The sequence below is a fragment of the Rattus rattus genome, chromosome 11, assembly GCF_011064425.1.
Source record: "Rattus rattus isolate New Zealand chromosome 11, Rrattus_CSIRO_v1, whole genome shotgun sequence".
Lineage (NCBI taxonomy): Eukaryota > Metazoa > Chordata > Mammalia > Rodentia > Muridae > Rattus > Rattus rattus.
This window is the reverse complement of record NC_046164.1, coordinates 23,112,638-23,125,937: the sequence shown is the minus strand read 5'-3', so window position 1 is coordinate 23,125,937 and position 13,300 is coordinate 23,112,638. Positions and strand designations below refer to the sequence as shown.

Below are 13,300 nucleotides of genomic sequence, written 5' to 3'. Positions count from 1 at the left end.
GAAGGTTGTGTGAGTTCAAGGCCACACTAAGCTACTTACTTACGAGGACCTGGTCTTTAAACAGAACAAAATAAACGAAGAGTTGGGGGCTGGAGAGATGGCTCAGAGGTTAAGAGCACTGTCTGCTCTTCCAGAGGTCCTGAGTTCAATTCCCAGCAACCACATGGTGGCTCACAACCATCTGTAATGGGATTCAATGCTCTGTTCTGGTGTGTCAGTGACAGAATGTTCATATACATTAAATAAATAAATCTTTAATGAAAAAAAAAAGAGTTGGACTTGGTTGGTAGCTCACATCTGTAATCCCAGTGCTTGGGAAGCTGGGATAGGAGAATTACCCTGAGATCCAGACATGACCTGGGTAGAGAATTGAGTTCCAGGTTATCTATGACTAGAATGATCGAGACCCTGCCTAAATAAATAAATAGATGTTTTGAACCACACAGTTCTGGGAAAAAAAGAAAAAAAAAAAAAGAATATGGAATCTGGAACCAAAGCCTAGGTTCCTATGTGAACTGGGGCAATTTACCCAACTCCCGAGTCTCTTTCCCCACAAGCAAGCTGAGTTGAATGTTAGTATACAAAGGTGAGCTGAGAATGCAGATGACATTTCTTTGAAACCTGTGGTGTCTTTTTTTCCCCACAGAAATATTGCTTCACAGCTCCCTGAGATAACCTGGCTCTTTATGGACTAAGTCCAAATCTGAATGGTTCACAAACTTTAGCCTGAATGTTATAAAACCTCTGACTCGTTAGGACCACTGCACACCAGTTGAGACAATCCCATTTCCTGTTGAAAACTTCAGTGCACAGCTCAGTAGCTGTAGGAAAACACCTCCTTGAAGTTTACGCTAATAAACACGTTGCTGTAGGTCTGGAGATAGAACTTAGTGGTAGAACGCTGGCCTAACATGCAAAAGGCCCTAGGTTCTACCGCCCAAGGACTCACACCACAATGGGAGACAATTATGTCCTTCCCTTTCTATTAGTGTAATGGAAAGATCTACCATTAAATAAACAAAATAAACAGGCTGTGTGTGCCAAAGAAACAAATTTGCAATGTGCTGTAGTGAAATGATACTAGAGTCCAAAGTGCAGGAATGAAACAAAAATTGTTTACTACAAGAACTAAGACTTTCCCCAAAGATGACAGTAGGTTCTCACAGTTTGACTATTTAAAGGGCACCTGCATTTCCACAGCGACCTCCCCAATCTAACATCTCAATTCAGCACCCCACGACCTATCTGTTTACAAGAATGCATCACCCAAGAGTGAGCAGAAACACAGGAAGTGAGCTTAGATTGACGTCCTTGCCCGGTTCCCCACTCACACTCTTCCTTTCTCTTTTGCAGGTTTCCTCCAGCTGTGGATGCCTTTGACATTATGACTGCAGAAGATTCCACCACAGCCATGAACAGCGATCCAACAGTGGGGTCCTCCACCAAGGTACCGGAGGGTGTGGCGGGTGCACCCAATGAGGCTGCACTGTTGGCACTGATGGAGCGCACCGGTTACAACATGGTACAGGAGAATGGGCAGCGCAAGTATGGTGGACCCCCGCCCGGCTGGGAGGGCCCGCATCCCCAGCGTGGCTGTGAGGTCTTCGTGGGCAAGATCCCACGTGACGTGTACGAAGATGAGCTGGTGCCTGTGTTTGAGACGGTAGGTCGCATCTACGAGCTGCGCCTCATGATGGATTTCGATGGCAAGAACCGCGGCTATGCCTTCGTGATGTACTGCCACAAGCACGAGGCCAAGCGAGCTGTTCGTGAGCTCAACAACTATGAGATCCGCCCCGGTCGTCTGCTGGGAGTGTGCTGCAGTGTGGACAACTGTCGCCTCTTCATCGGTGGCATCCCCAAGATGAAGAAGCGTGGGGAGATTCTGGAGGAGATCGCCAAGGTCACCGAGGGCGTGCTCAACGTGATTGTGTATGCCAGTGCAGCAGACAAGATGAAAAACCGAGGCTTCGCCTTTGTGGAATATGAGAGCCATCGGGCCGCAGCAATGGCCCGTCGCAAGCTCATGCCCGGTCGTATCCAGCTGTGGGGCCACCAGATAGCCGTGGACTGGGCCGAGCCAGAGATTGATGTAGATGAGGATGTGATGCAGACCGTGAAGATCCTCTACGTGCGCAACCTCATGATCGAGACCACCGAGGAGACCATCAAGAGGAGCTTTGGCCAGTTCAACCCAGGCTGTGTGGAAAGAGTCAAGAAGATCCGTGACTACGCCTTCGTGCACTTCACTAGCCGCGAGGACGCTGTGCACGCTATGAACAACCTCAATGGCACAGAGCTGGAGGGTTCCTGCTTAGAAGTCACGCTGGCCAAGCCTGTGGACAAGGAGCAGTACTCTCGCTACCAGAAGGCAGCCAAGGGTGGTGGTGGCTCAGCTGAGGCAGTGGCACAACAGCCCAGCTACGTATACTCCTGTGACCCCTACACGCTGGCCTACTATGGCTACCCCTACAACGCGCTCATCGGGCCCAACCGGGACTACTTCGTGAAAAGTTAGTGGAGACTTGAGGGCCCCATGGGTGTTCAGCCCCCTAGACAAGGGTGTTAGATTGAGCGTGGCTGAAAGTTCCTAGGCCCTACCCATTTAGGTTGAGGTTCTGAGCACTAACTCATAGTCACAGTTGCAGTATGGAGAGAAACGTCCCTCTGAGTGAGCAGTCACATCATCAGGACACTTCGACTTTTGCTAGGCCCTAACCCATGTAGAGCAAGCCTGCTTATCCTTTGGAGGTTATGTTACAGTCTGATTCTGAGCCATGCCAACATGCTAAAGGGTGAGGCTAGAGGACTCCTAGTTTGAGGGGAGCCTGGGTTACCACTTCCGAAATTAAATCTTAAGGTGCTGGTTAGCGAAGTCTTGGTTTCTTAGAGTCACTAAGGATATAAGACCAAGCATGAGACTAGAACTGACTCATGACATATATTCAAGAACACTGTCCTGTTCACTGGGTCTGAGTTAATATCCTCTCCCCACCTCCAACCCCCTTTTTTTTTAGCACAAAATGAGGAAGGAAGATGGGCACATCACTTTCCAGATCTAACTTTTTTTAAAAAAAAAAAAATTTATTTATTTATTATATATAAGTACACTGTCGTCGTCTTCAGACACACCAGAAGAGGGCATCAGATCCCATTACAGGTTTGTGAGCCACCATGTGGTTGCTGGGAATTGAACTCAGGACCTCTGGAAGAGCAGTCAGTACTCCTAACCACTGAGCGGTCTCTTCAGCCCCCCTCCCCCACCCCAGATCTAACTTTTATAAACTCTAAAATTGAAGTTGCAGTTACAATCCTGGGAACTCACCTTGGACTAAGCCTGCAGATTAGCATGTTAAAGTGGCCCAAAACAAGTCATCGGGAGCATCTTATTAGCCCATTTTAGTGGCTCTGGACCATCCCTGTTGCTGGCTCACCCTTTTCTGTGTTGTTACTTTCAGCAGGCAGCATAAGAGGCCGAGGGCGCGGTGCAGCTGGGAACAGAACCCCGGGGCCCAGGGGTTCCTACCTGGGAGGGTATTCTGCCGGCCGTGGCATATATAGCCGATATCACGAAGGCAAGGGCAAACAGCCGGAGAAAGGATACGAGCTCGTGCCGAACCTGGAAATCTCTGCCGTCAACCCAGTGGCCATCAAACCTGGCACAGGTCAGTACAAACCAGAGCAAATGCGTCACCAGTTCCTCATGCCCAACCCTCTCTCTCTCCAGTGCGTCCCAGTCGTCATGGCCCTTAGATCTTACACAGATCCCTCTGCCCTTCTGTAAAAAAAAGAGCCGCCCCTATCCTGACCTTATCTAGCTAGGATTTAGGGGAACGGTCTGGTTCGGGTCCTGTTCACAGTAGACTGTCAGGGCATTTTTCAGACAGGTCACCATGCTATTTCTCTGTCTGTGACCAAGTCGGCAGAGACGAGAGTGAGGAAGGGGGAGAAGGGTATGAGACTCCCCGACTCTCCTGTCATCTAGAACCTGTCTGTTCCATGAGAATGTCCATAAACACTCCATCACCGAGCCACCTCCCAGCTGTTTCAGTCAGCAGAAAGCGAAGGGCACGGGGATACCAGTTTTGAGAGAAAGTAGAAACTTCTTTTCCAGAGCCAACAGTGCCAGTTTTCCTGAGATGGACAGACGGTACAGACAACGGTGAAGAGTTTTACAGCTGTATTCTACAATCTGTAGATTCAGAACGGAGATGCCCAATCCTTTGAGCCAAGGACCTTGAACTTTGATGTTACCACCAGGCCCCACAAACTTATCTGCCAGTATTGTTGGCCAAATGATCACCCACAGTGAGGGAGGATAAGATTCTTTAACTGTGTTTGGTGAGTTTGGCAAACCCATTGTCTGCAGACTCCCCACACGCTAACCTCTGAACCCAATGGCGAGTTCCTCCTGTGGATGATTATGCACTCCCTGGCGTCCTGGCCTCACTGAGGGGAGTGGGAGAGCTTGTGAAGGGCATCTGCTTCCTTTCTGGTTGCACACTCCTTCTCCTAAAGAATAGGCAAGGAAGTGGTGTGTTTGGAACATAGGTTTAAAGCCCTACCACCTCCGAAATACTGTGGCTTCTGGTACTCAGGTGCCCTATAAACGCCATTGACACGGAACAGTCTTCAGCCATGTGACGTCCTGTGCGGTGGGTAGCGTCCTGTAGGCTGGTGGCCAGAACAGGGCAGTTACTCTGTGCAGCCCCCATGTGGCTTCAACCAGTAGCCCAGTCTGGACCCCGCTTGGCCTTTTCTGTTCATTTAAAGTTGCAACTTTGTCCTTCTAAGAGAAAGGTACCAGGGCAGTAGTATTTGGGCACAAGACCAGTGGAAGATTTGGCTAGAAAGGAAGCTAACAGGCATTTGGTTATGATGTAGATTTTTTAGTTTTAACTGAATGGCCGAGCCATTGTTTATCTTATGAACACTTCTGCCCCTTCACCTTTGATCGCATCCATCTCTGTGGAAGGAGAAATGTGCTTAGAGTTGGAGAGAAAGCACAAAGGAAAGGACTCTTGGTGTGGACGGCTCGTGCTCCTCCTTATTCTTTCAACACGCACAGCATGCACACGCATGAGCTCCCCCAGACTGGGTCAAGCATCTCTTCCTTTTGATCTCTTGATACTGCACATTGACGCTGAGTAACTCTATCTGTTTGAGTCTCTGCTTGAAGCCGTTCCTTTGGACTCTGCTCACAGAAATTATTTGAGTTGGCAGGTTGGAGTGAAAAGCCAATCACCCACTGCCTCAGTTCTATAAATGGATGTTAGCACACGGGAGGCTTTTCCATTTCCTACTCAACCCCCTCACACACACCACACACACACACACACACACACACACACACACACACACACTACACATATACACACAATGCACACACCCCCAGCTGGATCAGTGTTACTAACACAAAATACAAGGTGGGGATGATGTCCTCACATCTCCAAGCTGTCAGAATGATACCTTACTCAACCTACTTCTCAGTAGGTTGTGAACGTGCAAAGGACACCATCGGTGGTGAGCAACGTGAGAATAAGCGGAGCTCACACTCGCATGTTAGGAAGTGTCAGTGCGGACGCCTCACTGGGTATGCTCCTGCTGCAGTGCGCTGTGGAGAAATGCCATTCTGAGGTGTCACCAAGCCAAGCAGAGCAATGTGAATATGCTGCTAACTCAGGAATGCTAACCTGGATTTAAAAACGTAGGCAGCAAGTGAAGGATCCTCCGGGGTGGTGGCAAGTAATGCACCGGTCTTACTCCTGCTTCTCTTGCAGTGGCCATCCCTGCCATTGGTGCCCAGTACTCCATGTTCCAGGCAGCCCCAGCCCCTAAAATAATTGAAGATGGCAAGATCCACACAATGGAACACATGATCAGCCCCATTGCGGTGCAGCCGGACCCGGCCACTGCTGCTGCCGCCGCCGCTGCCGCTGCTGCTGCTGCTGTCATTCCTGCGGTATCCACACCGCCACCTTTCCAGGTAGAGTTCTTGGCATAGCCAGGAATTTCTATATGGAGCCTCTCGGAGTTCTTGCTGTGGCCACTATCATTTATATACGGAGCCTCTCTCCATCATAGACTCATTTAGTAGTCAGCTCTGAGAATATATTTGGTGCAATGATATTTTAAAATATGTGGGGTTTTTTTCAGGGCAGGAGATCAAACTTGGGGTGTTATACATGTTAGGCAAATATCCCCCCACTGTGATGGCCTCCTAGCTCTTAAAAAAAAAATATTTACTGAGCTGGAGAGATGGCCCATGGTTAAGAGCAATGACTGCTCTTCCAGAGGTCCTGAGTTCAAGTCCCAGCAACCACATTATGGCTCACAATCATCTGTAATGGGGACCTGATGCCTTCTTCTGGTGTGTCTGAAGACAGAGACAGTGTACTTACATACAATAAATCTTTAAAAAAATATTTACTGTGAAATAGCAAAATGTTAGCTCTATGAAGATTGTTTTTAAGTTTATTATTTTTAAATGTGTATATATTATATAAGTGTGTTATTATATAAGTGTGTGTTTGCATATGTGTGTACACACACACACACCCAATATGGCTTAGCTGGTAAATATGCTTGCTTCCAAATATGACCTGAGTTTAATACCCAGTACCCACTTGGTATAGGAGAGAGCCAACTCTAACCTCCCTCTATGTGTGGACTGTGATATACCCCTGACCACCACCCCCATACACACACAGAGGCCCAAAGCATGCCTGTATGGACATGTGATTCATGAAAGTTCTTTTTAATGGAGTAGACGCAGAGGCTTCTCCTCCCCTCCAGCTACGACTCAGACTGTGATTGCCCTGTCTTTCCAAATTTATCTCGTCTTTCTGCACTTTCACCCTGGTTAGCTCTTGGGATCTGACCTTTCCCTTCATCTCTTCTGTCCACCCCCCTCCCCAACCCTCCCACCTGCTCAAATATCCTCTCCTGGACCTGTTGTTAATACATTATGCTGTGACTTACAATGGCCAGTTTGTTCTTTCTTGAACAAGAATTATCCAGGATGTGTGTTTTGAAAAACAAAAGTTCCTGTCTCCAAGAGCCCTGAGGATGGTCATTTGGGCTGGGCTGGGGTTCTAGGCCTGCTGTGTATAGGTATCGTGGGTGATTTTCCAATGGCCAGGCATCTGAATTGTTATAGCTAGTCACCTCCCTTTTCTATATACCTTCTCTATACCAAGCCTCAACTGCTTTATTCAGAAAGGGTTAAACCTTTTGCCATTGCTCACACATCAACCTGTTACTAAGTAAATGTTATCTTCAGTTCAGGGCCCTTGTGTTTGTTATCTTTTGCTTTTGAGATATAGTCTAGATATGTAGCCCAGACTCACCCACAACTCAATACCTCTTACAAAATAACTTTTTGAAACGTCCCACGCTGTATAAGACTTAAGTTTAGATGGCTCAACAGTTAGAATACTCTGCTCTACCGAGGACCCAGGTTTGGTTCCCAGAAACCACAACTGCCTGTAACTCCAGCCCCGGGTTAATACAGGGATTCCTTGTAGCCCTGGCTGGCCTCAAATGCACTCGATAGAACAGGCTGGAATTCACAGAGATCTGCCTGACTCTTCCTCCTGAGTGCTGGATTAAAAGTGTGCACCACCATTGCTAGGCCTTGATTGAGGGTTTTGATGACTTATTAAAATCATACAAATAAAGCTCCTGGAAGACCGGAGTCTCTCGGTTATGTGTGTTATCATCATTGCCATAGTTATTGGTAAGTTAGATAAAAATTCTTCTGAACGTAGTTTTGTGAGTCTGATTTCTAGATTTTGTGATAGAGACAACCTTGTCCTTGATTGGAATCTCAGAATCCCAGTAGTTGGGAGGTAGAGGCAGGAAGGCCGGGACTTGAGGATTGTCACTGAGGTGTAGTTCACTGGAAGCCCAACTGTGCTATATCAGAGTCTGTCCAATGGAAGCAGACACCTCCGTGGCACAGACCCGTAATCCTAGTTACTTGGGAGACCAAAGCAGGAAGGTGGAAAGTTCAAGGCTTTTCTGGTTAACAGAGCAAGTTCAAAGCTAGTCTGGGCAACTTAGATCCTATCTCAAAATAAAAGGTTAATTTATTATTATTATTATTATTATTATTATTATTATTATTATTATTATTATTATTAAGCACAGGCACTGAAGCACATTTGCCTAATATGTGTGAGGTGTCCTAGGTTCAATTCACACCATTTTTCAATAGAAAAAGCCACCTATGAAGACCTTGCCTTTAAATGTAGTTTTCCATTTCATATATCTTAGCTTACTTATTCTGAATTTAGAGTAAGGTGCAGGAAAGATACCAGCGTTTGGTTTCAGGCCATTCTGTGGAACATAAGACACACCAAATACTTTATTATTCCTTGTGTGGTGTTTTATTGTTTCCCCCCAATCCAAAACTAAATCCATGGTTCTTAGAGATATGTGGGGCTTGCCCCACCCCCACGCCCCTTTTGTTACTGGAACTTGGGTGTACTTCACTTTCAAAGAGAAAGGAGGATACCCAGAACGGCTTAAAAGTGTTCTTAAGCAGATTCCCAGCCCCCTCACTACCTCTCTTTGTGGCTTTAACTGACCAAACAGAATGACCGATCGAAGATTTCAGTGTATAACAACCCTGGCTCAGCCTGCTGCCTCTCGCTTTGGCACACGTCTGAGCACTGAATTTGAGCACACGCCCTCCGATGACATTTTGCTCATCCATTCTCTTTCTCCTGTACTAAGTGTCCCTCACCTGCCTCCTTACCTAGATGTCTTCTCTCCTTGCCCACTGAGCTGCTCATTATTCGAATAGATAATATTCAAATAATGCTCAGGAAGGACTTCTGTTTGTCTGTTTGTCTCTCAGGGCCGTCCAATAACTCCTGTGTACACCGTGGCACCAAATGTTCCAAGAATCCCCACCGCCGGCATCTACGGGGCCAGCTACGTCCCCTTTGCTGCTCCGGCCACTGCCACAATCGCCACACTACAGAAGAACGCTGCGGCCGCCGTGTACGGGGGCTATGCGGGCTACATACCTCAGGCCTTCCCTGCTGCTCTCCAGGTGCCCATCCACGACGTCTACCAGACTTACTGAGACCGGGGACCAGAAAGGCAAGCCACCAAACCCCGCCGAAGGAACACTTTATTATTTATGAAGAAAGAACGTGTCGGGTTGACACACGTGCAAAACCTGCAAGTGAAGAAGAATGTTATCAAATAGCACACTGAAATATTTTATATCCATGAAGTTTTCACTCATGTTTTTTGAAAATGACTTTTCAATTTAGCAGGCCCGCGTTCATACATTTCTAAGAGACTTGCGACGCCTCATGCCTTAACATCATCTTTTAAAGTTTGTATGCTCTACTGTGTTTGTACAGAGGTTTGGTTTTGTTTTTTAAGGATATATTTTCAGTATGAAGGTTATTTTCTTAACTTCTGCACTCCAGAGTTTTCTATTTTGTAGAACCTTTCAAAATATATCAGCTCTCTCTATATATATGTATATCCAAAAAAAAAGAGCACGCCCGGGCATCTAGGGAACTATTTTGAAAACTATATTCAATATTTAAAGACACAAACTGTAGTGTTCTGAAGTGCTACGCAAAACATTTTATTTTTAAGGTGATGCTGGAAAGTGCAATTTTAAAATGAGGAAAAAAAGGTCTCTACTGTGTTTCTACTGGCATTAAGGGTTGACGATATTGCCATATATTCTTGTCATGTTTTCTGGGTTTATGGGGGTTTGGGTTTGGTTTGTTTGTTTGTTTTAATAACAGTCTGTTCTTAAGCCAACATGGAAAAGACTCCTCACACCCAGAGTCCCAACACTGGAAAGCTCTGAGCTGCCCTCAGTACCCTGGGCTCACCGTGTATCTCTACTGTTATCTGCCTCGCCCCACCCTCTTCCTTTCTGCCTCCTTCCCTGGCTCCCGGGCAGCTTTGAGGTTTGGCATATCTAAGAAAAGTGGGTAATCGAATGGAGAGGACAACTGATGCCTTTTATGCTTCTTCCTGGGATTGTGTTGGGGTCTTTTTATATTTAATTTTGGATTGTCTGGGGAGGTATTTTCTTCTCTACGTGTTTTCAGTAGCAGAATGCACCCGAGGGCAAGATTTTACCTCGTTTGCCTAAGGCATCTTTGCATAGCTATTTGTTCAGTATGGAACTTCACTTCAACTTTCTAATCCTTTGGTTTTTTTGGCGGTTTTTTTTTTTTTGAAGTCTGAGTTTTTAGAGACCAAGAATGTATGTGACTATAGACAAGACCTTCAAGACTTGTCAACAGGAAGTTTAGCTTCTCGCTGCCTTTCTGCGTTTCCTACAGAATGCCTGTTGTCATCAGAGATGTTAGAAGCACTGTGTGTGTTTAACAGGGTTTCTCTCGGTCGCCCTGCATTTGGTAGGCGAACAGGGGGCATACCCATCCAAGAGGAGGACCTGTAGGAGTTAAGGGAGTTTGTAAATAATTTCTGATGCTTGCTTGTACACCTGTGTTGCCAAAGCTTGTGGCCTGTAGTGTAATGCGAAATGCAGCCATTTTATTTCAATGTTATTAAAAGTGTTGCTTTTGGGGGGGGGGGGGGAGTAAATGCACAGAGGCAGGGTTAGGGTTTTGTGCCTGTTTTAAGGCTTTTATTTGGCAGTGAATGTAAAATACAGTGAAATGATACTATCGTCATCTCTTTTATGAATTACATCAACTTGCATCTTTTTAAAAGGCTTGGTCCAGGATGTGAAGTGAGCGATAAGGTAACAGAGGCATGGTTGTATTTTATGGCATAACAGAGTCCATCAGATTTTTCTTCCCTCCAGAGTTTTGCTAATAGGCTTAACTCTTATTTCTGGATTAATAGTAGGATCATGCCCTTAGCAAATAATTTTCTGTTTTTAAATTAAGAGATTCCCAAATGTCTTTCCCCCACCTTATCTTGATGGGATGGATTTTTATATATAAGAAATATTTATTTAACTATTCTGTAAAATTATCTAGTGCCTGCTAAGGCCTTTGAGCACCCCTCCATCCTGTTGCGTGGCATAAAGCAGCAGCTGTACGGTGTTCTGAGGGCTCACTCAGAAGCTGCACCCACTCGGGCCTGTGGGGATGAGGGACCTCATCAAAGGTATCAGGTTCTCATCCCTTGACTTGTGTGAGGAAAAAAGTGCTTTCCTTCCTGCCACCACGGACATGGAAGTCTTCAGATGGAATGCTGACCCCATGTTCTTACTGTATTTTACAAGTGCCTGGAAAAAAATATTTTCAAAAACAATACTAGTAATAATAAAAGGAAAAAATATGCACTAACTTAACATGGCAACTACCTTAACAACAGGCGTTGGTGGCAGCCAGTGGCCCTGCTGTCTGTGATCTTACCTGTTCCTCTTGTTTCTCAACCATTTCACGCGTACACTACTGAGGTAAGTTTATAACTTGAAATGTGAACTTTTTTTTTTTTTTTAGGAATAAGAACAAACTAATATAAATGTTTTTAAATGTTTTAGAGTTTGGGTTTTAGACATGCTACTAGTTTAGTTTTTAGCTTCATATTTGAAAAGCTTTTTAGATCTCACTTCATCTACATACAGTGCATTCTTAAAATGTATGTGGTAAATAAAGCTTTCTTGAAAGCAGTTTCAAGACTTTCTTTTCCTTTAAAAATAAAGTTAGGAAAACTTTTGCAACATGGAGGGATTGACAAATTCAGTCTTTGAAGTTGGGGAAAATGGCCACTGGTCGGAAATGCCGCTGGAAGGTGGTTACAATGTTGAATTATGGAAGGTGGTTACAAGGTCTAATTATCTATCAGTATCCTCAGAACTTCAGTACCCTCAAACACCGCCCAACATTTGGATTCAAGTGAGACATGACCGAACCTGTCACTGCTTCCAGTGGTGATTCCTGATGCTTCCCAGTCAGAAGGAGACTTGAAGGCAGCTGTGATGTGTAATTACCAGTGAGTTCACAAAAGTACTGGCTGACCTCCATGTTGGGCTTGGAAGGCAAAGCCTTGTGTTTCTCCTTTCCATAATTCTTGGGAATGTTATCAGAACACTCCCCGAGAATGTCACTAAATTCAGACAATGTCTCCTAGCAAAGGCTCGCAAGTAACTGCAGACAAAATGACAAGTTGTCAGAATTGTCAGACTTCTCAGAGCTACTCCACCTGGCTCTGTGGTTGTGGTAATAACTGCTTGTTTGTTTTAATAATTTCATTTTATTTCATGTGCATTGGTATTTTGCCAGCATGTATGACTGTCTGTAAGAGGGTATTGCATCCTGGAGTTACAGACAGTTGTGAGCTGCCATTTGAGTCTAGGAATTGAACCCAGGGTCCTCTGGAAGAGCAGTCAGTGCTTTTAACCGCTGAGCTATTTCTCCAGCCCAGGAGATTTTGTTTTTGTTTTTGTCTTTGTCTTTGTTTTGGGGGTTGGAGTGTTGGGACAAGGTCCTGCTGTGTGTATTCTAGGCTCAGTTCCTACCTTAGCCTCCCAAGTTCTGGGCCACTGTGCCAGCTGAATTTTTACCTCATTAATTTGAACTAAGGTCATGACCTCTCATCATACATTTCCTGGAATTCTCCTTAGTAATGTATCTAAGGGAGTAACCAGGGTGGGACACTTCTCAAGAAAATAGACCATTGGGCAAAGCAGAATTCTGGTTTGGTTTGGTTTTATAGAGATTTGTTTCTATCTGTGTAGGTGTAGGCTACATATATGTCACTAGTATGTGGGTGCCCACAGAAGCTAGAAGAGAGCATCTTGTCCACTGGAGCTAGAGTGATAGGCAGTTGTGAGCTATGAATGTTGGGAACTGAACTCAGGTCTTCTGCAAATGTACCAACCATGCTCTTAACCATTGAGTCATCTCCCAACCCCGTGACTGCTACTCGTTAAAAATTCTTTTCCTTGTTTGTTTAAGACAGGCTCTTGTGTCGACAAAGCTGGGCTTGAACTCTTGATCCTCTTTCTTCTGCTCCCTCAGAGTTCAGATTAACATCATGTTTGGTATAAGCAGTGTTTTTAACTAAGACCCACTCTGCTCTTGTTCAGGGAGGAAAGTGCTATACTCACACTCAAGTTCTGCTAGGAATAGCTCAGATCCATGCAGACCAACACCTCTCCTAGGTACAGGCTTGATTGGAGCAGCTGCACCCTTGCTCCCTCACGAGCTTGGGGCTGCCCTTCCTGGGGGACAAGACAGAACCAGCAGCACATCCGGTGAGAATAGATATGATTGTGTGCCCCACGAGCCAGCCCCATTGTCTTCATGATAAACATTTAGGTGGGACAGATAGGGAC

The 13,300-nt window shown here is 45.6% G+C and overlaps 1 protein-coding gene across 3 annotated transcripts in view; it reads left to right on the top strand.

Moving 5' to 3' along the window:
• Positions 1–11,633, top strand: part of Rbm47 (RNA binding motif protein 47) — a 77,309-nt gene extending 65,676 nt beyond the window's left edge. For all 3 annotated transcript variants that reach the window (XM_032916404.1, XM_032916401.1, XM_032916402.1), the window contains exons 3-6: positions 1,354–2,513; positions 3,459–3,665; positions 5,781–5,986; positions 8,864–11,633. In XM_032916404.1, the coding sequence (XP_032772295.1) occupies positions 1,385–2,513; positions 3,459–3,665; positions 5,781–5,986; positions 8,864–9,094 (1,773 nt within the window). In that variant the 5' untranslated portion in view covers positions 1,354–1,384 and the 3' untranslated portion in view covers positions 9,095–11,633. The remainder of the gene's footprint in view (positions 1–1,353; positions 2,514–3,458; positions 3,666–5,780; positions 5,987–8,863) is intronic.
• The last annotated feature ends 1,667 nt before the right edge of the window (positions 11,634–13,300 follow it).